The sequence below is a fragment of the Staurois parvus genome, unplaced genomic scaffold (assembly GCF_062004578.1).
Source record: "Staurois parvus isolate SC_StPar_1 unplaced genomic scaffold, SC_StPar_1.0 ptg001452l, whole genome shotgun sequence".
NCBI classification, from domain to species: Eukaryota; Metazoa; Chordata; class Amphibia; order Anura; family Ranidae; genus Staurois; species Staurois parvus.
The window spans coordinates 160,949-187,287 of record NW_028319248.1 but is presented as its reverse complement, the minus strand read 5'-3'; the positions used below and the strand labels follow the sequence as shown (position 1 = coordinate 187,287).

General features: G+C 47.9%; 2 protein-coding genes across 2 annotated transcripts in view; one reads left to right on the top strand and one right to left on the bottom strand.

Moving 5' to 3' along the window:
- Positions 1 to 3,444, top strand: part of LOC149435897 (L-lactate dehydrogenase A chain) — a 31,515-nt gene extending 28,071 nt beyond the window's left edge. The window contains exon 8 of the mRNA XM_089662283.1: positions 1,777 to 3,444. Coding sequence (XP_089518409.1) covers positions 1,777 to 1,941 — 165 coding nt within the window. The 3' untranslated portion in view covers positions 1,942 to 3,444. The remainder of the gene's footprint in view (positions 1 to 1,776) is intronic.
- A 4,531-nt stretch (positions 3,445 to 7,975) lies between these two features.
- TSG101 (tumor susceptibility 101) overlaps positions 7,976 to 26,339 on the bottom strand; it is a 56,364-nt gene continuing 38,000 nt past the window's right edge. Inside the window, exons 8-10 of the mRNA XM_089662282.1 lie at positions 18,798 to 19,000; positions 15,307 to 15,546; positions 7,976 to 11,638 (exon numbers count right to left, since the gene is read on the bottom strand). Coding sequence (XP_089518408.1) covers positions 11,549 to 11,638; positions 15,307 to 15,546; positions 18,798 to 19,000 — 533 coding nt within the window. The 3' untranslated portion in view covers positions 7,976 to 11,548. The remainder of the gene's footprint in view (positions 11,639 to 15,306; positions 15,547 to 18,797; positions 19,001 to 26,339) is intronic.

The following is a 26,339-nucleotide window of genomic DNA, read 5'->3' as shown; positions in this document are numbered from 1 at the left end:
TTTCTACTCAGTCTGTGGCTACTTTTTAAAGAGAATGAAGTGTAACTAAATATATTTACCTGATTTAGGTGAGATTTACCCGGGTTCACACTGAATTTGCAGCGTTTTCTGTGCGAATTCCACACCTCATCACAATCGCACCCCGTTCATGCGAACCGCTGCGGGTTAACACCCCGAAATCAGTCCGCAAAACGCAGTGCGCTGTGCAGAATCGGATCGCATAGTTGTGAATACCCATGCGATCCGATTCTAGTGCAGACCCAAAAAAGGATCTTACGCCTTTTTGGTGCGGGTGCGGTGTGATTAGAGCCATACAAAATATATTGCACCGCACACAAATCACATGTGATTTGCACAGGAATGCGGTGCGGTTCCTGTGCAAATCACATGCGATATACCGTACCGCATATATGTGAACCCGGGCTTAACATGGGCACTGGGTAGAAAATTCCATCATTCACCCATATGTAGAAGCCCTAAGACTGCAACGTACTTAACTCCTTCCAGTCCGGACACTTTCACCCCCTTCCTGTCCAGACCAATTTTCAGCTTTCAGCGCTGTCGCACTTTGAATGACAATTGCGCGGTCATGCAACACTGTACCCATATGAATTTTTTAGCATTTTTCTAAAACAGATAAAACTTTATATTCGTGGTATTTATTCACCACTGGGATTTTTATTTTGTTTTGCTATATAAATGAAAGTCCAAAAATTTTGAAAAAAAAGTGTTTTTTCTTATACAATTTTGCAAATAATCTTTCTTCATAAATCTTGGACAAAATGTATTCAGTTATATTTTTATTAAAAATGTAAAAAAAAATTGAAAAATTATAATTTATATATATAATTAATTTTTGGTTATAAACCAATTTGGGTAATTTTTTTTTATTTTATTTTTTATATTATTTATGTTTAACATACTGTCACCCTAGCAGTACAGTGTCACCATGGTGACACTGTACTACTTGTGTGGGATGTTTCCTTTTTTTTTTTACACTGATTGCTTTCACAGCCTTTATGGGTATAAAAAGCAATCGTCTCTCCTTCTCTCTGGCTGCATTCTTGCAGCAATTGAGAAATACTGTGTGAACTGTGATTGGTCACAGCTTGTCACATGGTACAAGGCTGTTGTGAATAGCCCTGTACCATGTGACCTCTGTGATCATTCACAGATTTCACACGTAGTAAGCAATGATGTCAGAAATGACATCTTGCTTACTACTCTGCATGTGATCAATGATTGACCAATCAGTGATCACATGATCGGGACCTCGCACTGAGGTCCCGTCCGACAATCGGTGTTCGCAGGGAGCGTGCACAAGCAGGGGGCGGGGCCACCCGACCCTGCACTGCCACCGTCCCTGCACTGCCACCGTCCAGCCATTTATATACATGAGCTGGACGGGAAGTGGTTAAAGAAAATTTGTTCTGCTAACTCATATCCAACGAGTGGCTTGCCACCTGTCATCCAACCGATTCAACGTGTTTTGACCCTGGTCTCCATGAGTAAGTGTTTTTGAGTGAAATGCGTTGGAGCATGTGGATCACAGGCAGCACGTAATTTGGTGGATGTGCTCTCCATGGTTAAGCCTTTTTGGACTAAACACATTGGAGTGGGTGGATGACATGCGGCGAGTCATTTGGTGGCTACGGTCTCCATGATTAGGCCATTTTGGACAGTATTGATGGGACTGTTTTTTGTGCTCTTTTTTGCAAAAAGTTAGCATGGCCCTCTAGTGAAAGGCACAAATCTTCCTCACCTTTTCTCTTGCAGGGAATGTATGGCGTGAACGATGAAGTCTTCCTCAGCGTACCGTCCGTTCTCAGCAATCAGGGCATCACAGACGTCATCAACATGACCCTGAAGAAGGACGAGGAGGACCGTCTTAAGAAGAGCGCAGACACACTCTGGGGCATCCAGAAGGAGCTGCAGTTCTAAGCCGTTTCGTGTTCACACGCGTCCGTTGTCTTCTTCACGTGTTTTTACGTTGCACTTTTGGAGTAGGTCAAATCCCTCGTGTCGTAATTTCCTGTATTTGTGAAATCGCTAACGGGCATCCTTGCCGCCGTCACGGCAGCCTAGCCAGTTGTTAAACCGCTCTCCGTGGCTGTGGTAAGGGTTAACGTATGTTTAAAAACACAATCTTTATTGACACATCATATATTATGTCCGTCTTCAAAAGCCTGACGGAACAAGCTCTCATAAAAAGCGCACTGTCGCCATCAAGCAGTAGGGGGGCGCCATTTTGTTCTAAACCAGACCAGTCAGAAGCTCTAGGAACTTGACGCCATCACTAGATTCTTGGCCACAATATTGTCTACACCAAAAATGGCTACTTGGGTCAGGCTTTTTTTTTTATGATCCACTGACCTGTAATGCAGTGCCAGTGCAAGATCATGAGGTTTAAAGTGGACCTGTCACCATTGTGGTCAAGTCTACCATTTTGTTGACCTAAGCTATATCAATGGGGATTCAGCCAATTATTAGCTGGAACCAGGGGCGGACTGACCATTTGCAAACTCGGGCACTGCCCGAGGGCCCGGGGTCAGTAGGGGGCCCCATGAGATGCCCCTGGTACCTTTTTCATAGGCTTTTTTGAGTTTTGGTAAGGACACAGGGGCCCCATGATCCCCTATTGCCCGGGGGCCCCATGAGTTGTCAGTCCGCCCCTGGCTGGAACCTATATGTAACACCATGGCTCTTGTCCTACTACACCTTCAGTGTTCACATATGACTTAAGAAACCGCCATGTTTTTCTGCAGGAGGGTGACATCTTTTAACCCAAATTTAAAGGGCGGATTCAAATTTTTCGTCATGTTCCACGTTAATGCAGATCGCATTAAAGCAGCCCATCGAATGAATGGGCTGTCAGTGTACTGCAACGGTTAAAAAAAACCGCACATAGCATTTTTTTATTGGTGTGCTGTGATACAATGGCTGCTACCATGCTGTGCGTCGGGGGAACACTCACAATGAATGGCGCTGCAACGCACCACACCTAGAGCCGTGCATTGCGGTAACGTGCCCGGCGCAAAGGGAGGCTTCCGGATCAAAAGCGTGCTGGTGACTGCATATGGTAACTTGGCTGCGGGCAACAGGTGCACTTTAAACGCAAGAAAAGATATATATTCATAGATAAAAATGTTGTCAGATGTATTTTTATTTTGGTGAATTCATGACATAATAAAAGTAATATTGTTTACAAGGCAAATAAATTATTCCATGGCATCTTCATGGCGAATTCCCTTCCCACCACCAAAGAATCAATCTATCGGAAAAAACAAACAATCTCTATAAATCTATATACTGCGTATTGGTGTCTTGATGTATGTTGTCTTTATTCACAATGGAAGAGGGTTTGTGTTTACAGTGCAGGAAAGTGGAAATCTGAAAGGCAACAAGATTTTGGCACTAATAAAAAAAATTAATTGAATAAAAAAATGATTTGTGTCTTTTGCCTCTTTACATTCGGCGTTGAACTAAAGGTACACTTTACCACTTGGCTACCAGGACAATTGTGACACTTCTCTCATAGATGAACAAATCTGTTTTTTTTTTGCTAGAAAATTACTTGGAACCCCCAAAACATTATATACGCTATATTGGCAAAAGTATTGGGACACCCGTCCAAATCATGTGATTCAGGTGTTCCAATCCCCGCCAAATCATGTGATTCAGGTGTTCCAATCCCCGCCAAATCATGTGATTCAGGTGTTCCAATCCCCTCCATGGCCATAAGTGTATAAAATCATCCCCTAGGCATGCAGACGGCTTCTACAAACATTGGTGAAAGAATGGGTCGCTCTCAGGAGCTCAGTGACTCCAAGCGTGGTCCCGTGATAGGTGGCCACCTGTGCAATAAGTCCATTCGTGACATTTCCTGGCTACTAAATATTCCACGCTCAACTGTTAGTGGGATTATACCAAAGTGGAAGCAACTGGGAACAACAGCAACTCAGCCACCAAGTGGTAGGCCACGTCACATGACAGGGTGGGGTCAGCGCATGCTGAAGCGCACAGTGCGCAGAAGTCACCAACTGTCTGCAGAGTCAATAGCTAAAGACCTCCAAACTTGGTGTGGCCTTCAGATGAGCCCAACAACAGTGCATAGAGAGCTTCATGGAATGGGTTTCCATGGCCGAGCAGCTGCATCCAAGCCTTACATCACCAAGTGCAATGCAAAGTGTTGGATGCTGTGGTGTAAAGCACGCCGCCACTAGACTCTGGAGCAGTGGAGATGTGTTCTCTGGAGTGACCAATCATGCTTCTCTGTCTGGCAATCCGATGGACGTGTCTGGGTTTGGTGCTTGCGAGGAGAACGGTACTTGCCTGACTGCATTGTGCCAAGTGTAAAGTTTGGTGGAGGGGGGATTATGGTGTGGGGGTGTTTTCAGGGGTTGGGCTTGGCCCCCTAGTTCCAGTGAGGAGAACGCTTAAGACATCAGCATACCAAGACATTTTGGACAATTTCATGCTCCCAACTTTGTGGGAAGAGTTTGGGGATGGCCCCTTCCTGTTCCAACATGACTGCACACCAGTGCACAAAGCAAGGTCCATAAAGACATGGAGGAGCCAGTTTGGGGTGGAGGAACTTGACTGTCCTGCACAGAGTCCTGACCTCAACCCCATAGAACACCTTTGGGACGAATTAGAGTGGAGACTGTGAGCCAGGCCTCCTCCCCCGACATCAGTGCCTGACCTGACAAATGTGCTTCCAGAAGCACGGTCATATATATATATTTTTTTAGCAGAGGCCCTAGAGAGTAAAATGCTGGTCGTTGCAGTTTTTTACATCACACGGTATTTGTGCAGCGACTTTTCAAACACAGTTTTTTTTGGGGAAAAATACACTTTAATTAAAACAAAACACAATATATAAGCCAAATTTTTGTAAAATATGAAAGATGATGTTACAGCGAGTAAATAGATACCTAACAAGTCATGCTGTAAAATTACGCACACTTGTGTAATGGCGCAAAACTCTGGTACTTAAAATCTCCACAGGCGATGATTTAAACATTTCTACAGGTTACCAGTTTAGAGTTACAGAGGAGGCCTAGTGTTAGAACGATTGCTCTTACTCTGATGTTGCGGCGATACCTCACATGTGTGGTGCGATCACCATTTACTTTACATATGCGTTCACCACTGCACGTGAACAGAGCATGGGTCAACGGGGGTGCTTTAAAAATTTAAGTAATTCTTTCTTTTATTGCATTTTTTTATTTTTATACTGTCCCTTACAATTATTTTTTGGGATCATTTTTATTCCTATCACAAGGAATGTAAACATTCCATGTGATAGAAATAAAAAGGGACAGGTCCTCCTTATGGAGAGATCTGGGGTCAATAAGACCCCACATGTCTCCTCTAAAATGTAAAGTATTAGATGAAAAAAAAAAATTGATCTAATACTTGGGAAAAAAAAAAAAGGCCTTCTTTACATTGGGCCATAACTGGCAGTGACGTCATGACGTTCCTCCAGTCCTCCTAGGCCAGGGGTAGGCAACCTGAGGCTCTCTAGCTGTTGTAGAACTACATTTCCCATGAGGCATTGCAACATTACAAAACTGACAGTTACAGCTATGACTTGCAGAGGCATGATGGAACTTGTAGTCCTGCAACAGCTGGAGAGCCGCAGGTTGCCTACCCCTGTCCTAGACCATAGAGATGGGCGGAGGCCATCTTTCCTCCACTCATCTCTGATCATGCGCTGTATCGGTTCTCAGGGCTACCGATCATCCAGGTAAACCTGGGAACCACTGAAAAGCGGAGTGGAAGGGGGGGTTGACTCGTCCTGCCACTTCTAAAAAGTGGTGAAACTGCTGCTCGGATCACTTTCAGCAGTTACGGAATTGCCGGATAAAAAACCAATACCGGGTTTATGGCATATTGCTGCAGCCATAACCTTGGTATTCCACTTCCAACCGAGGACATCATTGTCTATGGTCCAGTTGGAAAGTGATGATCATACACTGGAGAGGGGGGCAGGGAATGAGCCAAAGTGATTGGCTTTCATAGTGGTCCCATGATCGGGAGACAGTCCCGCAGGCTCCTGATCATTTCTAGAGCTCAGGAGCTGTCCTTGACAGCTCAGTCTCTGTACTGGGGGGGAACACCGCAGCCTCACTCTAGGCACAGAAACCACCCGTGGACTCGTGGGTGTCTAGTGGTTAATATAGGGGGCCTCAGGTATGCCCAGAAGCAAAGTCTTACCATACATTACCATAACGCATGATAACCTATGTATCATGTGCATGCATGTGTTACATGTTCATTCTGAATGACACCCCAACTTACTGTTCCAGCAGGGGCGACACATTCTCACTGCAACACTGTACACATGCGGTCTGTTGCATCCAAAAGTCATGTATGATTTTTATATGTTAAGGTGCACCTTTTTTTTCTAACTTATAAAATGTATTAATATCCTTTTTTTCTTTTTTTTGCTTATCGGGGTGCTGGATCGGTCATTATAGAGCTGATCCATCCCCTCATGCAGCTCTGCAGCAACAGATCGCATCTAAAAGTGACCAATTGCTGGCTGAAAACTAAAAATATAATTTTTTTTGTTAAAACAAATTAAATAAGAAATCATGGGGGGGGGGGAGTTTGGGGTGAGAGAGTGAAAGAAAAAAAAAAAAAAAGTTCTGCGGCGTGCGTAGCACAGCATGTGGAGACCGCCACCCCCATACTCTCACTCCCTGGATGCCATACATTGCACCCCTCCCCACTCTCCCCTTACACTAGTGTCCTCCTGGTGGTGGGTACCCGTGACATCCCGAGGCAGGTGCAGCCAACACCGGGTGACACCGGACCCACTCCACAAAAATGTAAGTTGTAAAGAAAGACGACGATCCCCACAGGATGGATCCGATCCAATATGCTCCCCAATCCGTCGTCGTCTTTCTTTACAACTTACCTTTTCCTGTCACCCCGAATAGCTTGCATATCGACGATAGCCGCAGGATGGATGGGATCTGCGGATTGGGGAGCATAATGGATCGGATCCATCCTGCGGGGATTGTTGTCTTTCTTTACAACCTACCTTTTCGTGGACCAGGTCTGGTGTCACCCCGTATAGGTTGCAGGCCGACGATCCCCGCAGAATGGATGGAATCTGCGGATTGGGGAGCATAATGGATCGGATCCATCCTGCGGGGATCGTCGGCTTTCTTTACAACTTACCTTTTCGTGGACCGGGTCTGGAGTCACCCCGTATAGGTTGCATGCCGATGATCCCCGCAGGATGGATGGGATCTGTGGATTGGGGAGCATAATGGATCGGATCCATCCTGCGGGGATCGTCTTTCTTTACAACTTACCTTTTCGTGGAGCGGGTCCGGTGTCACCCCGTATAGGTTGCATGCCGACGATCCCCGCAGGATGAATCAGATCTGCGGATTGGGGAGCATAATGGATCGGACTCCGATCCATTATGCTCAATCCGCAGATCCGAACCATCCTACGGGAATCGTCAGAGGGGGTGTCACCAAGTGTTACCGCACTGGGTGGCACCAACCCTAGGGATGCCCCTGGTGGGTACCCCTCCGAAGTCTGGGCAGCATGTCTCACTGCCAGGCCGGCAGAAGAGAGGCACAGCAAGTCTGGACAGGAGGAGGAAGTTACATAGTTAGTCTGGCTGAAAAAAACAAAAAACAAAAGTCCATTCAATTCAACCATTAAAAAAAAAAAAAAAAGTTATAATCCTACACCCACAGTTGATCCAGAGGAAGGCAAAAAAAACCCAGCAAAGCATGAACTGAAATTTTGCGCACGTTCACAAAACGCTATACTGTGAATGTGGCCTTAGTCTTCCCTGCAGCAGCAAATTGGATCATGCTTTGCTTTCCGCCATGTTCCGGCTGATCACAAGTAGGTCTTATTTTCGGGGTAGGTCTTAAACTTTAGCAATTCCCAAAAATAGTACTAGGTGTAATTTTAGGGGAAACGGTAATAAAAACAAAAGACATGAGAAAGAATTAGTATTTATTTAATAATACATATTATTCAAATTATTCACATACAGGAGGATGTTATGCTGTGGCAGTTCAGCAAGTCGCTTCTGGTTACACTGTACAGCCGTCTCACATACAAATATAGACATGGGGAGGGAAAACGCTTAAATTACAAGCAGGTACATCTCGAAGTACAGCCCTCCCTGCTAAGCCCGCGAGGAAAAAAAAAAAAAAAAAGAAAAAATATATTATTTTTACAAATTGGACCTAATTTTACTAGATCCTCTATGCAATGATCTAAAATGTTACCAAAAAAAAAGCTAGTGATCTACATAGTAGTAGTAGTAGTAGCAGGCACTATTGTAGCACAGCGTGCAAGCCCCTCCCCCCCTCCCTTTTTACAAGCGATCGTCCCAAATAAAGAGGAACCTTTCCAAGCAGACAGCAGCAAAGCACATGTAGCAAATGGGGGGACTAAGGAAGCTACAACTGCCAATCAGATCTCAACTTTCATCTCGAAAGTTTACTGTAAAAAATGGAAACTTGAATCTGGTTGGAAGAATTTTTTTTATGTGTAAATGTATCTTTTGATCGATTTTACTGCATATTATTTTTTAAAGCAGAAGGATAACCTGCGCATCACTCAACTGTTCAAATTTAAATCCTTTGCATGTAATATTCAACATCAAGCCCGGGTTCACATACGTGCGGTGCGATATATCGCATGTGATTCGTACATGAATCTGTGCAGATCACATGTGATGTGTGTGCGGTGCGATCAGAGCTGTACACTTTGTATGGCTCTAATCGCACCGCACCCGCACCAAAAAGGCGCAGGACCCTTTTTTGGGTCCGCACTAGAATCGGATCACGTTGGTATTCACACCTATGCGATCCGATTCTGCACATCGCACCGTGTTTTGCGGACCGCTTTTGGGGTGTTGTTAACGTACCCTCTTTGCGCCGGCCGAACGCAAATGTACGGCCTCCCGGTGTTTGGGCCTAGACGCCGAGCGGCCGCACATTTGCATTCTATTAAAAAAAAAACGTGCTGAGAGTGTGCTCCCTGCACGCTCTCAGCACACATGTCCGGTACTCACGGAAAGGTCCCAATCTCCTCTTTCGATCGGGACCTTTCCCAATCATTTGACCGCTGTGACTGCGTGTCACGGCAGTCACATGACCCTAAACCCCGCCTCCCGGCTTCTGAAACCCTTAAAGGGCTGGGAGGTGCCGGCGCCAAGGGGTTAACATACGCACCCGCAGTGGTTTGCATGAACGAGATGCGATTCTGATGCGGTGCAGAATTCGTACTGAAAATTCCGTACCAGTGTGAACCAGAGCTAAAACTACAGTATGATGCAGTTTTGACCCCTAGTTCTGTTTTTTTTTTTGTTTATTTTTTATTTATTGGAAAGCTAGTGTCTGTTCTCATTTTATTTTTAATTATAAACTAAAAAAAAAAAGAAAAAAAAAAAAAAGGTCTGGAAGGCATTATAAAAACTGAGGGAATTTAAGGGAGGGAACAAAATGGATTAAAAGTTGACTAAAGGTGATTAAAAAAAAAAATAAGTAAAAGAACGTGAACTTTGTGTCCATTTTTATTTCTGCTTTTTGTGACAGAATAGAAATTTCCATATGGATAATCCCTTAGGACAGGGGTAGGCAACCCGCGGCTCTCTATACCAGGGGCAGGCAACCCGCGGCTCTCTAGACCAGGGGCAGGCAACCCGCGGCTCTCTAGACCAGGGGCAGGCAACCTGCGGCTCTCTATACCAGGGGCAGGCAACCCGCGGCTCTCTAGACCAGGGGCAGGCAACCCGCGGCTCTCTAGACCAGGGGCAGGCAACCCGCGGCTCTCTAGACCAGGGGTAGGCAACCTGCGGCTCTCTAGCTGTTGCAGAACTACATTTCCCATGAGGCATTGCAAAGATTACAAAACTGACAGTTACAGCTATGACTTGCAGAGGCATGATGGAACTTGTAGTCCTGCGGCACTCAGGTTGCCTACCCCTGGATTAGGAGGTATTGGAATATCACAGACAAGGGGATATAATGCTGTACTTGCATCCTGTCGCTAATCAACAGATGTGTCCCCCATCGATCGGCTGTAGAAACCAAGCAGGAGCACACAGGCAAGTTTTAGGAGTTCGCTCATGCCACTGATATCGGCAGAAAGAGCAGAGATCAACCACACGGCTTTCTGGGGGATCTACAGCATAGCTCTGCAGCCACCGCTCCCTCTTTATTCTCAACGATCTGAATAATGCAAGCTCAGATGGCATCAGCAGAATCCTGTACATCAGAGCTCCCCCTTACATCAAGATCCCATCAACATCCCCTTACATCAGGTCCCTTCAGTGTCCCCTATCAACGTCACTTCTTACATCAGGGTCCCCATCAATGTCCCCTCTTCCATCAGGGTCCCTTCAGAGTCCCCTCTTACAGCAGGGTCCCTTCAGAGTCCCCGCTTTTATCAGGGTCCCCTCTTCCATCAGGGTCCCTTCAGAGTCCCCTCTTCCATCAGGTTCCCTTCAGAGTCCCCTCTTCCATCAGGTTCCCTTCAGAGTCCCCTCTTCCATCAGGGTCCCTTCAGAGTCCCCTCTTCCATCAGGGTCCCTTCAGAGTCCCCTCTTCCATCAGGGTCCCTTCAGAGTCCCCTCTTCCATCAGGGTCCCTTCAGAGTCCCCTCTGACATCAGGGTCCCATCAGAGCCCCTCTTACATCAGCGTCTCATCAGAATCATCTCTCCTTACATCAGGGTCCCCATTAGAGCCCCCCTTTATATCAGGGTCTCACCTACATCAGGTTCCCAATTAGAGCCCCTCCTTACATCAGGGTCCTATCAGAGCCCCTCCACATCAGGGTGCCTAATAGAGCCCCCCCTTACATCAGGGTCCCCATCAGAGTTCCTCATTCATCAGAAGCAGCCTTTGCTGACCGTAATCCTCTGGGAAGCCGAATAAAATCTTGAAGTGGGCTGGATGTGGCCCTTGGGCCATAGTTTGGAGTCCCCCACCCTAGAGGATTCAACATCAATTTTCCAGTTCTGCTGATACTTCTTTTTAAGCCTGAACATTCACATTCTTAATAAGGAGTCCAACTGCGACTGCTCAGATTTGTCTGCAAGTATCAGAAACTACTGTACACCAAGCATTTAAGTGCTGCATGCTGGAGTTTGCCTCCAACACTAGGGGGAGCTATTTACATCGCCGGGGACAGCGGGTGGACGTGTCGGCTGCAGCTGTGCTGTATATAAATAAAAAGGAAAGCAGCGGACCGATGACACAAAAAAAAAAGGGTCACAGCGCCAGGGCCAATCACACTATAGACACCAATACTGCCTGCTACCATTCACCCCTCTCCAAGGGCTCAACCAAAGACAAAGTGCATCGATCCGAGATAGCGTCCTTATACCAAGAAAACAAAATGCGGATTTTCTTTTTTTTTTTGCATTTTCTTATTTTTTACAGTAAGAATAACTTAACCGAAATCTCTAATGATTTGAAAAAAAACTGAGAAAACAATAAAAATATGATATGAAAAAAATATCAGGGGGAGGAGGGGAGGGATGATGATGCTGAATGTTAATAAAGGTCACTAAGCCCCGCTGTCTTCCTGGCTTTCTGCATCAGCGCTCGGAGCTGGAACTGCTTGCGGGACAACAGTCGGACGTGCTGGAATAATAAACAGAAATCATTTACTTATGGTTTGTATACAAAAGCGCGCGTATGGATTCAAGTGTCAAAACACGAACATGGGGCAGCACAGTGGCTAAGTGGTTAGCGCTTCCACCTGGCAGTACTGGGGTCGTTGGTTCGAATCCCAACCACAGCACCACCTGCCTGGAGTTTGCATGTTCTCCCTGTGCCTGCGTGGGTTTCCTCCGGGTACTCCGGTTTCCTCCCACACTTCAAAGACATGCTGGTAGGTGAATTGGCTCCTGTCTACATTGTCCCTAGTATGTGTATGTATGAATGTGAGTTAGGGACCTTAGATTGTACACCCCTTGAGGGTTAGGGACTGATGTGAATGTACAATATATATGTAAAGCGCTGCGTACATTGATGGCGATATATAAGTACCTAAAATAAAATAAAAAATAATAATAAACACGGAAATCTGAATTTCAGGATTTCCGCTACTTTTTAGTCCACTATACCCAAAGCAAGGACTGCTAATAGCATTCACACGCGTTTCCCGGAGTGCACATTACTACAGGCTGACCTGGTTTTACTTTTATTGTATTTAATTTTAATATTTAACCCCTTCCAGTCCGGACGCTTTCCCCCCCTTCCAGTCCGGACGCTTTCCCCCCCTTCCAGTCCGGACGCTTTCCCCCCCCTTCCAGTCCGGACGCTTCCCCCCCCCCCTTCCAGTCCGGACGCTTTCCCCCCCTTCCAGTCCGGACGCTTTCCCCCCCCCTTCCAGTCCGGACGCTTTCCCCCCCTTCCAGTCCGGACGCTTTTCCCCCCTTCCAGTCCGGACACTTTCCCCCCCCTTCCAGTCCGGACACTTTCCCCCCCCTTCCAGTCCGGACACTTTCCCCCCCCTTCCAGTCCGGACACTTTCCCCCCCCTTCCAGTCCGGACACTTTTCCCCCCTTCCAGTCCGGACACTTTCACCCCCTTCCAGTCCGGACACTTTCACCCCCTTCCAGTCCGGACACTTTCACCCCCTTCCAGTCCGGACACTTTCCCCCCCTTCCAGTCCGGACGCTTTCACCCCCTTCCAGTCCGGACGCTTTCACCCCCTTCCAGTCCGGACGCTTTCACCCCCTTCCAGTCCGGACGCTTTCCCCCCCTTCCAGTCCGGACGCTTTCACCCCCTTCCTGTCCGGACGCTTTCATCCCCTTCCAGTCCGGACGCTTTCCCCCCCTTCCAGTCCGGACACTTTCCCCCCCTTCCAGTCCGGACACTTTCCCCCCCTTCCAGTCCGGACACTTTCCCCCCCTTCCAGTCCGGACACTTTCCCCCCCTTCCCGTCCAGGCCAATTTTCAGCTTTCAGTGCTATCACACTTTGAATGACAATTGCGCGGTCATGCAACACTGTACCCATATGAATTTTTAGAACTTTTTGAGACAGATAAAGCTTTATTTTGGTGGTATTTATTCACCACTGGGAGTTTTAGTTTTTTTGCTATGTAAATGAAAAGTCCAAAAAGTTTGAAAAAAAGTGTTTTTCTTATACAATTTTGCAAATAAATAATATTTCATCATAAATCTTGGCCAAAATGTATTCAGCTATCTTTATGGGTGTAAAAGCAATAAGTGTGTAAAAAAAAAAAAAATCTTCATCACCCCCCACAAGTAGTACAGTGTCACCATGGTAACACTGTACTGCTAGGGTGACAGTATGTTAAAAAAACAAATAATAATATAAAAAAATTAATTAAAAATGTAAAAAATTTTTATGAAAACTTTTAATTTTTGGTTATAAACTAATTTAGGTTTTTTGTTTTTTTTTTTGCAAAGATGATTTGCAAAATTTTATAAGAAAAACACTTTTTTTTCAAAATGTTTGTACTTTTTCATTTATATAGCAAATAAATAAAAATCCCAGCGGTGAATAAATACCACCAAAATAATGTTTTATCTTTCTCAAAGAATGCTAAAAAATTCATATGGGTACAGTATTGCATGACCGCGCAATTGTCATTCAAAGTGTGATAGCGTTGAAAGCTGAAAATTGGCCTGGACTGGAAAGGGGGGGAAAGCGTCCGGACTGGAAAGGGGGGGAAAGCGTCCGGACTGGAAGGGGGGGGAAAGCGTCCGGACTGGAAGGGGGGGGAAAGCGTCCGGACTGGAAGGGGGGGGAAAGCGTCCGGACTGGAAGGGGGGGGGGAAAGCGTGCGGACTGGAAGGGGGGGGAAAGCGTCCGGACTGGAAGGGGGGGAAAGCGTCCGGACTGGAAGGGGGGGAAAGCGTCCGGACTGGAAGGGGGGGGAAAGCGTCCGGACTGGAAGGGGGGGGAAAGCGTCCGGACTGGAAGGGGGGGGAAAGCGTCCGGACTGGAAGGGGGGGGAAAGCGTCCGGACTGGAAGGGGGGGAAAGCGTCCGGACTGGAAGGGGGGGAAAGCGTCCGGACTGGAAGGGGGGGAAAGCGTCCGGACTGGAAGGGGGGGAAAGCGTCTGGACTGGAAGGGGGGGAAAGCGTCCGGACTGGAAGGGGGGGAAAGCGTCCGGACTGGAAGGGGGGGAAAGCGTCCGGACTGGAAGGGGGGGAAAGCGTCCGGACAGGAAGGGGGGGGAAGCGTCCGGACTGGAAGGGGGGTGAAAGCGTCCGGACTGGAAGGGGGTGAAAGCGTCCGGACTGGAAGGGGGGGAAAGCGTCCGGACTGGAAGGGGGGGAAAGCGTCCGGACTGGAAGGGGGGGAAAGCGTCCGGACTGGAAGGGGGGGAAAGCGTCCGGACTGGAAGGGGGGGAAAGCGTCCGGACTGGAAGGGGGGGAAAGCGTCCGGACTGGAAGGGGGGGAAAGCGTCCGGACTGGAAGGGGGGGAAAGCGTCCGGACTGGAAGGGGGGGAAAGCGTCCGGACTGGAAGGGGGGGGGAAAGCGTCCGGACTGGAAGGGGGGGGGAAAGCGTCCGGACTGGAAGGGGGGGAAAGCGTCCGGACTGGAAGGGGGGGAAAGCGTCCGGACTGGAAGGGGGGGAAAGCGTCCGGACTGGAAGGGGGGGAAAGCGTCCGGACTGGAAGGGGGGGAAAGCGTCCGGACTGGAAGGGGGGGAAAGCGTCCGGACTGGAAGGGGGGGAAAGCGTCCGGACTGGAAGGGGGGGAAAGCGTCCGGACTGGAAGGGGGGGAAAGCGTCCGGACTGGAAGGGGGGGAAAGCGTCCGGACTGGAAGGGGGGGAAAGCGTCCGGACTGGAAGGGGGGGGGGAAAGTGTCCGGACTGGAAGGGGGGGGAAAGCGTCCGGACTGGAAGGGGGGGGAAAGCGTCCGGACTGGAAGGGGGGGGAAAGCGTCCGGACTGGAAGGGGGGGGAAAGTGTCCGGACTGGAAGGGGGGGAAAGTGTCCGGACTGGAAGGGGGGGAAAATGTCCGGACTGGAAGGGGGTGAGAGTGTCCGGACTGGAAGGGGGGGGGGGGGGGGAGAAAGTGTCCGGACTTGAAGTGATTAAATACAATAATAATAAAAAAAAAAATTAAAACCAACCCCGCCCCGTTTTACTTTGCACACCCGCAAACATGTGCGTAACATAGCTGTAAAGGTTATTAGCAGTCCTTGTTTGGGTATAGTAGTCTAGATACTCTGCAGCCACTGCAAGGACTGGGCACAAAGTGCTGATCACATGGTCTGGGTGTACCCCGATAGCATCGATATCATAACATGTGACCCACCTTCAGGAAAACATCCAAGTCAATAACGCCTCTTCGGAGCGCCTCCCCCAGATAGAAGATGGTGTCCTCTATGGCGTTCTCCTCCGCGTACAGGTTCAGGATCTGCTTGTAGAGGGGGGCGGTTGGCACAATAACCTCATCAATGTCTCTGTATTCTGATTGGCTCTCCATTTTCTCCACCACGGCGCCCAGCTCCTCATCCTTCTTTCTCAGTGTCTCAATGTTTTTGTCTACTTCCGTCTGGTGGGTGTTTTAAGAAATAAAAAAAAGTCATAAAATGCCAGTTACATCCTGTACAGGAAGATTTATTAGACAAGATTGCATTTTACAGCGTGACATTAAAAAGAGGCCACGCCTTATGTGCTGCATTCATGCGTTTCACCAGCTTGAAGGCTTAAAGGATAAGCTGCAGGTAAAAAAATGCGCATTTATTATTTTTGTCCAAAGGAGCCTGGAAAGCATTGCAACTGTGATCAGTAGATTGCTGATGCCATGCAGAGCTCCTGCAGACCTGCCAGAATATCTGCTTGCTGTACAGGATGTACGGGATTATTATTATTATACAGGATTTATATGGCGCCAACAGTTTGCTCAGCACTTTACAATATAACGGGAGACAATACAGTTCAATACAAGAGGGATAGGAGGGCCCTGATCCTGGGAGCTTACAATCTAGGATTTATTATTTATTTATTTCAGGTACTTATATAGCGCCATCAATGTACGCAGCGCTTTACATATATATTGTACATTCACATCAGTCCCCGACCCTCAAGGGGTGTACAAGCTAATCTATTTTTCTTGGTAGAAGGTCTATTGCACAGGGAGCTTAAAGCGGAGCTCCACCCAAAAGGGGAAGTTCCGCATTAAGGACTGCTCCCCCGCTCCCCATTAAGGATTGGCACCTTTGGGGGGCGGGGAGGTACCCAAATTTGACAGGTACCCGCTCCCACTTCTGGTCTGATCGCCTAGGCGATCGGAAACGGAAGGTGTCCTCCCTCCCTGTAGTCTTCTGGGACACGTGACAGGTCACAGAAGACTACAGGACCATTCATGAAGCGCAGCGCTACTCAATCATGCGCAGTGGGTACCCGGCTGTGAAACCGCAAGCTGTGACAGCCGGGTGCCCACAATGAAGATGCCGGCCTCCTGGAATACAGGACGGCCGGTGAAACGGGCTGCAGGGGACACACTGAGGGACAGGTAAGTGACTGTTTTTTTAAAAGTCAGCAGCTACAGTTTTTGTAGCTGCTGACTTTTATTTTTGTGACAGGGTGAGTGGAACTCCGCTTTAAGCCCGGGTTCACAATGATGCAGTGCGGCATATCGCATGTGATTCCCACAGGAACCGCACCGCATTCCTGTGCAAATCATATGCGACTTCTGTGCAGTGCGATTTGAGCCATACAAAATGTCAAGGACCCTTTTTATGTCCGCACTAGAATCGCATCGCATGGATATTCACACCTATGTGATCCGATTCTGTGCAGCGCACCGCGTTTTGCGAACCAATCTCGGAGTATTGTTAACTTAATATACACACCTGCAGCGGTTCTCATGAACTGGGTACGATTTTGATGCGGCACAGAATTCGCACAGAAACCAGTGCGAATTCCACACCGCATCATTATGAACCCAGGCTACAGAGCTGCTAAAGCTCATTGAGAGTAATTGTGTCCCATCGTTGGTGTCATTAAGATGAATTTTGCCCCATCGTTGGTATCATTGGAAGAAATTGTGCCCCATTGTTGATGTTTTTGGGGAGGAATTGTGCCTTGTTGTTGGTGTCAATGGGGGAACCAAGTCCAATTCCAATTAGGATGTACGGGGTTTATGGGATGTACTGGATGTACAGGGTGTACGGGATGTACGGGGTGTAGGGGATTTACGGGAAGTACGGGGTGTACGGGATGTATGGGGTTTACGGGATGTATGGGATTTACAGGATGTAGGGGATGTACGGGGTGTACGGGATGTAGGGGGTTTACGGGAAGTACGGGATGTACGGGGTTTACAGGATGTAGGGGATGTACAGGGTTTACAGGAAGTACGGGGTGTACGGGATGTATGGGGTTTACAGGATTTACAGGATGTAGGGGATGTACGGGATGTAGGGGGTTTACGGGAAGTACGGGGTGTACGGGATGTATGGGGTTTACGGGATGTACGGGAGTTACAGGATGTAGGGGATGTACGGGATATATGGGGTGTACGGGATGTATGGGGTTTACGGGAAGTACGGGGTGTACGGGATGTATGGGGTTTATGGGATTTACAGGATGTAGGGGATATACGGGGTGTACGGGATGTAGGGGGTTTATGGGAAGTACGGGGTGTACGGGATGTATGGGGTTTACGGGATGTATGGGATTTACAGGATGTAGGGGATGTACGGGGTGTACGGGATATATGGGGTTTACGGGAAGTAGGGGGTGTATGGGATGTATGGGGTTTACAGGATTTACAGGATGTAGGTGATGTACGGGGTGTACGGGATGTATGGGGTTTACGGGAAGTACGGGGTGTACGGGATGTAAGGGGTTTACGGGGTGTACGGGATGTAGGGGGTTTACGGGATGTATGGGGTTTACAGGATTTACAGGATGTAGGGGATGTACGGGGTGTACGGGATGTATGGGGTTTACGGGAAGTACGGGGTGTACGGGATGTAGGGGGTTTACGGGAAGTACGGGGTGTACGGGATGTAAGGGGTTTACGGGGTGTACGGGATGTAGGGGGTTTACGGGATGTATGGGGTTTACAGGATTTACAGGATGTAGGGGATGTACGGGGTGTACGGGATGTATGGGGTTTACGGGAAGTACGGGGTGTACGGGATGTAGGGGGTTTACGGGAAGTACGGGGTGTACGGGATGTAGGGGGTTTACGGGAAGTACGGGGTGTACGGGATGTAGGGGGTGTACGGGATGTACGGGTGTGTCGAGCAGATATTCTGACAGGAAGCTTCGATGAACTACCATGGGGCACCACAGCACCATGGTAGTTCATTGAAAGCTACAAGCCGACAGCCACTAAGGCTGCTGGGACTTGTAGGCACGCAGTTTAAATTCCACTTTAAGCCCTAAAAAAGGGGAAACGCGTCTCTACAAATGGAGAATAGGAGAGGAAGCCATCTTTTACTCATTTTATTCACATTCATGCAACAGGCAGTCGGTGTGTGTGTGCAGACAGCCGCCATTTTGTTGGTGCCTCTGGCTATGTCTTAGTGGCGTCACAGTCCGCACCTTTTGGACTCATGCACACAGAATATTTGCAGGCGCATAGAGATAACACACCCACACACACGTGCCTGCAAATGCAAGAACTGCCATTTATACGCAGATACCTGCATACAACGTATGTTCCACGTGATTTCTATGGAGAGAATTATGCAGCAGTTTGGACGCACGGACACCACTCAATAGGTCAGTGTGATGAGCCCGTATACACCATCCTGTTTATTTCAATAATACCATGAAAGGTTGCCTCACCACCTCCTGGTCTAGCCGAGTGACCATCTCCTCCAACTTCTGGTGTCCTTTCTTCAGATCTTCTTCTGTGCGTTTCAATGCATTAAGCTCCGCCTGTGCGCGATCCATCTCTTCCTTCATCCGCCATCTTAACTTGTCACTAACGGCTGAAATGAGGGAGGCTCGAATAGTGTCCTCGCCAATGGTGCCATCCCTGGCTGGACCTGCAGTGAGGAAGAAAGAAGGCTTAAAGTGTTACTAAACCCCGCATTCACTATATCCGGTCTCCCCGGACCCTGCATTCACTATATCCGCTCTCCCCGGACCCCGCATTCACTATATCCGGTCTCCCCGGACCCTGCATTCACTATATCCGGTCTTCCCAGACCCCGCATTCACTATATCCGCTCTCCCCGGACCCCGCATTCACTATATCCGGTCTCCCTGGACCCTGCATTCACTATATCCAGTCCCCCCGGACCCTGCATTCACTATATCCGCTCTCCCCGGACCCCGCATTCACTATATCTGGTCTCCCTGGACCCTGCATTCACTATATCCAGTCCCCCTGGACCCTGCATTCACTATATCCGGTCCCCCCAGACCCAGCATTCACCATATCCGGTCCCCCCCGGACCCTGCATTCACTATATCCGCTCTCCCCAGACCCCGCATTCACTATATCCGGTCTCCCCAGACCCCGCATTCACTATATCCGCTCTTCCCAGACCCTGCATTCACTATTTCTGCTCTCCCCGGACCCTGCATTCACTATATCTGCTCTCCCCGGACCCTGCATTCACTATATCCGGTCTCCCCAGACCCCGCATTCACTATATCCGCTCTTCCCAGACCCTGCATTCACTATATCCGGTCTCCCCGGACCCCGCATTCACTATATCCGGTCTCCCCGGACCCTGCATTCACTATATCTGCTCTCCCCGGACCCTGCATTCACTACATCAGCCCTCCCTGGACCCCACATTCACTATATCTGGTCTCCCCGGATCCTGAATTCACTATATCTGGTCTCCCCGGATCCTGAATTCACTATATCTGGTCTCCCTGGACCCTGCATTCACTATATCCGCTCTCCCCGGACACTGCATTCACTATATCCGCTCTCCCCGGACCCTGCATTCACTATATCTGGTCTCCCCGGACCCCGCATTCACTATATCCGCTCTCCCCGGACCCTACATTCACTATATCCGCTCTCCCCGGACCCTGCATTCACTATATCTGGTCTCCCCGGACCCTGCACTCACTATATCCGCTCTCCCCGGACCCTGCATTCACTATATCTGGTCTCCCCGGACCCCGCATTCACTATATCCGCTCTCCCCGGACCCTGCATTCACTATATCCAGTCTCCCCGGACCCTGCATTCACTATATCCCCTCTCCCCAGACCCCGTGGGGGTGCATATTATCTGTGCATTTATTTGCAGATAAAAAAAATGTGCATTTATTATTTTTGTCTGCAGGAGTCTGGAAAGCATTGCACCAGTGATCATTAAATCACTGGTGCCATGCAGGCTTCCTGCAGACCTGTCAGTATATCTGCTTGCCCATACGGGATGTACGAGGAAGCAGATATACTGACAGGAAGACTCGAACTACCACAGAGCTCCACAGCACCGTTGTAATTCATTGAAACCTACAAGCCCACAGCCGCTAAGGCTGCTGGGACTTGTAGTGCATTCATTCACAGAACTCTGTGAATGAATGACATGGCCATGTGGGCGGAGCCCCACACTGTCACACTGGTATTAAATCTGACAGCTACTCTGGGGGAACTTCTCTCCTTACAACTGTCGGAGGGAGGCGGCAGCTGCAGTATGGGAAACATGTTACATGTAACACCCTGAAAACAGGTGGAACATGTAACATGTTCCCAAAGATGGACTTATCCTTTAAGAATGGATTAAATAGTGTTTTCAGTTAGCGGAGCTCAGATCCCTTTACTCTCATTTTAAATAGATTCTCACAGAAGAGAGAAACTGAGGAGTCGTGGACTGACCGGTTCTGCAATCCATCTAATCTCTGATAACGCAGAGGCGTGTTTTATGGCCGGGTGTAAATTATTATCATGTGAGCCATTTGAGGCCATTACCGTATATACAAATCACTCGGAATATTACGAAATGTAATCAATAACCGCATACACAAAGGTCTCCGGAGCCACGTGAAGATATCACAGCTGCATGCGTACAGCATGCGGAGGGTGGATGGCAGGGGGGTTAGACGGCACTATATACTGCCAGAGCCAGTGGCAACATTGTTTTGTCTATACACAACTAAAAAAAGACGCAAAAAACACGTAAAGCCTAGACAAATGTGTACTCATTGAAGGGTACGTTTACCTTTCAGGCTCCGTTCACACCGAGCTGAATGTTTTTCAGGCTTTTTTTTTTTTTAACCTCCTCGGCGGTCTGATTCTTTCTGATTTTTTGTGCTGAAAGCGGTACCATTTGTTTGCATGGAAATATGTAGTTTTTTATTGTAGGCTGTAATTTTTAGGAATAACTCACTGAAATATGTCTGAACAAGAGTCTAGTAAACATCCCGGGGATGATAAAATTTGAAAATCATAAATTATAATTTAATAAATAATCATAAAAAATAATAATATAATAATAATAATACATTTAATTCAATAATATAATCAAACCAAAAACACTGAAATGTGAAATAGAGCACCAAGTTCGCACATTACTGAGCAAAGTCGCAGAATCGTTTTCAGTGTCTGATGAGGAATTTCCCCCACGAATCATTATCACTCAATTCTGCAAGTGGTTCTGATTTACTATCGCTGTTCTCTAGCCGGTCTAAAACCGCTTTTGACCTAAAGGGACGCTTTTTGGACGCCATGGACGTTTCTCAGTTTCCATTCAGAAAGAACAGTAAAAATGCAGGCAGGGCGCCGGACAAAGCACTCGGGACACAATGTATGTGAAATGGTTTGAAACAGCAATGACAGCAAAAATGACATTTTTTAAAAATTTCAAATTTCCCGCCGGTTCTGGCGCCCGTACGTCCCGACGTCACAGGGACCGGAACACAGAAGCCGGATGCCGGCATCGGCCGGAGGAGATGGCCGGGGATGCTGCAGGGGACACATAGCGGGAGCGAAGGACAAGGTAAGTGCTGCAGGGACCCCCAGAGCAACGCCGCATGGTAAGCCCGAGTGTAGCTCAGGGTTACCGCTCTTGGTATAGAAATTTTACCCCGAGCTACACTCGGGAATACCGCTAAGGAGGTTAAGGGCCTCCGGCGTGAAGATCCAGTTAAATGGATACCGGGACTGGGCAGGAACGGGTTAGCGAACATAAAGCAGCACTGTGTATAACAAACATAAAATGAACACGTTGTCTAAAATCCTTCTGTACGTCAACCTGTGACCCCCTGGAATGTGAAATGATGAAAGTCTAACAAGAATTCAGCTGAACAAAGTAAAAGTCCCGAAAAAAACAAAACAAATGTACAGAATCAGCAGTCAGTGTCTTCTTTTGATGCCTGTCCTACTTTGATTGGAGAGTTCGAAGACTGATACTTGGCGGTGCGATTTGAATCACTACAAAATGTATGGGCGCAAATTACACGGCAAAGAATAGCATGCGATTTGAACAGGAATGTGGAGCGATTCCTGTCCAGATCGCATACAGTTCCCGCACCGCTCCTGTGTGAGCCCAGAATTGTCGTAGCCCGAGGTTCGCACACGAGTAGTGCGGGAAACCTCCCTGCACCGATCCCATGCTGTCACAGAAGGAAAAGCTGGAGATTTTAAATCCCTGTGGCTTTCTCTCCTCTCCTTGCAGGGATGACCGTAGTGGCTAGATAGCTTTTGATTGGTCAGCACCATCACACTGCTGACCAATTAGAAGCAATCTAGCCTGTACGGTCCTCCCTGCAAGGAGAGGAGAGAAAGCCGCTTCACAGGTCTGTGGATTTCAAATCACCACGGCTTTCTCTTCATTCCTTGCAGGAATAACAGTACGGGCTAAACTGCTTCTGATTGGTCAGCACTGTGATGATGCTTACCAATCAGAAACCAACTAGCTCATAATGTTATCCTTGCAAGGAGAGGAAAGAAAGCAGCGGGCATTTCAAACCACCAGACCTGTGAAGCGGGTTTCTCTCCTCTCCTTGCAGGGATGAAAGTACGGGCTAGACTGCTTCTGATTGGTCAGCACTGTGATGATGCTGAACAATCAGAAGCCAACTAGCCCATACTGTTATCCTTGCAAGGAGAGGAGAGAAAGCCACGGGGATTTCAAACTACCAGACCTCTGAAGCGGGTTTCTCTCTCCTTGCAGGGATGACAGTATGGGCTAGACTGCTTCTGACTGGATAGCACCATGTTGATGCTGACCAATCAGAAGCCAACTAGCTCGTACTGTTATCCTTGCAAGGAAAGGAAAGAAAGTCATGGGGATTTCAAACCACCAGACCTGTGAAGCGAATTTCTCTCCTCTCCCTGCAGGAATGACAGTACGAGCTAGACAGTTTCTGATTGGTCAGCATCATGATGGTGTTGACCAATCAGAAGCCATCTAGCCTGTACCGTCATCCCTGCAAGGAGTGAAAGCCGCTTCACAGGTCTGGGGATTTGAAATCCCTGCTGCTTTCTCTTTGCTCCTTGCAGGGATGACAGTACGGGATAGACGTCTTCTGATTGGTCAGCACCATCTACCCATACTGTCATCCCAGAACTAAGGAGGTGAGAAAGCCGCGGAGATTTCAAATCCCCAGACCTGTGAAGCTGCTTTCTCCTCTCACCTTGCAAGGATAACAGTAGGGGCTAGATGGTTTCTGACTGGTCAGCATCATGACGGTGCTGACCAATCAGAAGCCCTCTAGCCCAAACTCCTGCAAGGAAGGGGAAGAAAGCTGCAGCCATTCCTATACAAATTGCATGGTATTCTTTGCCATGCAATTTGCATCCATACATTTTGTATTGCTGCAAATAGCATTGGTTTCAGTATTGGGAACATTGTGACTAAATGGTTAGCACTTCCGCCTGGCAGTACTCTGGTCGTTGGTTCTTATCCCAGCCACGGCACCACCTGCCTGGAGTTTGCATGTTCTCCTTGTGCCTGCGTGGGTTTCCTCTGGGTACTCCGGTTTCCTCCCACACTCCAAAGACATGCTGGTAGGTGAATTGTCTCCTGTCTAAAATTGTCCCTTATATGTGTATGTATGGATGTGAGTTAGGGCCCTTAGATTGTACACCCCTGAAGGGTTAGGGACTGATGTGAATGTACAATATATATGTAAAGTGCTGCGTAAACTGACGGCAATATATAAGTACCTGAAATAAATAAAAATAAAATACTTGGTATAGGCCAGCAATGGGCAAACTACGGCCCGCGGGCCGTATATGGCCCGGCGGACCTTTTAATCCAGCCTGCGGAGCTAGGCTCCCGCTAGGCTCCTCTCACAGTCCGCCCTGAAGACCGGCTGTGGCATGAAAATTTGTCTCCTATGAGGATCTGTCCCCCTCAACGTATCTGCGCATGTGCCGGAGATCGCCGATCGGCTGCTAATGCCTGAAACTGGCACATGCGCAGATACGTCGAAGGGGACAGATCCTCATAGGAGACAGATTTTCATGCTACACCGGAACGGCGCGGGACACGGCGAGAGGAACGCGCGGAGCAAAGGTAAGTGAATTGACACAGGGGGGACTTGGGGACTTAATATGGGGGATGAATTAATATGGGGAATGAATTACTATATGGGGGATGAATTACAATATGGGGGATGAATTACTATATGGGGGATGAATTACTATATGGGGGATGAATTACTATATGGGGGATGAATTACTATATGGGGGATGAATTACTATATGGGGGATGAATTACTATATGGGGGATGAATTACTATATGGGGGATGAATTAATATATGGGGGATGAATTACAATAGGGGGGATGAATTACTATGGGGGGGATGAATTACTATGGGGGATGAATTACTATAGGGGGGATGAATTACTATAGGGGGGATGAATTACTATGGGGGATGAATTACTATGGGGGATGAATTACTATATGGGGGATGAATTACTATGGGGGATGAATAACTCTATGGGGGATGAATTACTCTAGGGGGGATGAATTACTATGGGGGATGAATTACTATATGGGGGATGAATTACTATGGGGGATGAATTACTATATGGGGGATGAATTACTATATGGGGGATGAATTACTATATGGGGGATGAATTACTATAGGGGGGATGAATTACTATAGGGGGGATGAATTACTATATGGGGGATGAATTACTATATGGGGGATGAATTACTATATGGGGGGTGAATTACTATATGGGGGGTGAATTACTATGGGGGGTGAATTACTATATGGGGGATGAATTACTATATGGGGGATGAATTACTATATGGGGGATGAATTACTATGGGGGATGAATTACTATATGGGGATGAATTACTATATGGGGGATGAATTACTCTAGGGGGGATGAATTACTATATGGGGGATGAATTACTATAGGGGGGATGAATTACTATAGGGGGGATGAATTACTATGGGGGATGAATTACTATGGGGGGTGAATTACTATGGGGGATGAATTACTATATGGGGGATGAATTACTATGGGGGATGAATTACTATGGGGGATGAATTACTATGCTTACTATGGGGGAATATTACTATACTTACTATGGATGACACATACACATCATTCATCTACTCTTGGTCCGGCCCCCGGGTCCAATATATGAACCCATTGCGGCCCTCAAGTCAAAAAGTTTGCCCACCCCTGGTGTAGGCACTGATACTGGTATCAACGCATTCCTAATTTTGGACATTTACTTTGGCGTGCAACAGCTGATACAGCGGTGTGCTATTTATTTTATTATGGTTTATTAGGTGTTTTTGCCACTTACTGTATAATAAAGAAGCACCAGGTTGATACATATATTTTTTTGTCTATGGCAAACTTTAACCCCTGGCGCCGGTGCCTCCCGGCCCTTTAAGGGTTCCAGAAGCCGGGAGGCGGGGCTGGGTTTAAGGGTCATGTGACCGCCATGATTTGCTGTCACGGCGGTCACATGATCGGGAAAGGTCCCAATTGAAAGAGGAGATCGAGACCTTTCCGTGAGTACCGGACATGTGTGCTGGGTGCACGCTCTCAGCACATATGTGTTTTTTCAATAGAACGCAAATGTGCGGCCGCACGGCGTCTAGGCCCAGATGCCGGGAGGCCGCACATTTGCGTTTGGCTGGCACCTAAGAGGTTAAGTTCACTTTCATTTTGAACACATAAATGGGTTAAAAGGAGGGCACTAGCGATGGTCTATGTGACAGTGCAGCTGTGGGTCTCCATGACCCCTAACATTTGCCTCTTGTATTTTTAGCTCAGCCGTGGGATCTCTGCTGAACACAATCCTAACCTTTCCATCCCCAGAGTCCTGTTACAGCAAGACGTCTCAGAACGACAACCTGAGAGCGGGAAGGGGGGGGGGGGGGTTTGTCTGGGGGGGGGACCACACAGGACCACATGGGTCTACAGCTTACTGGTTACTACCA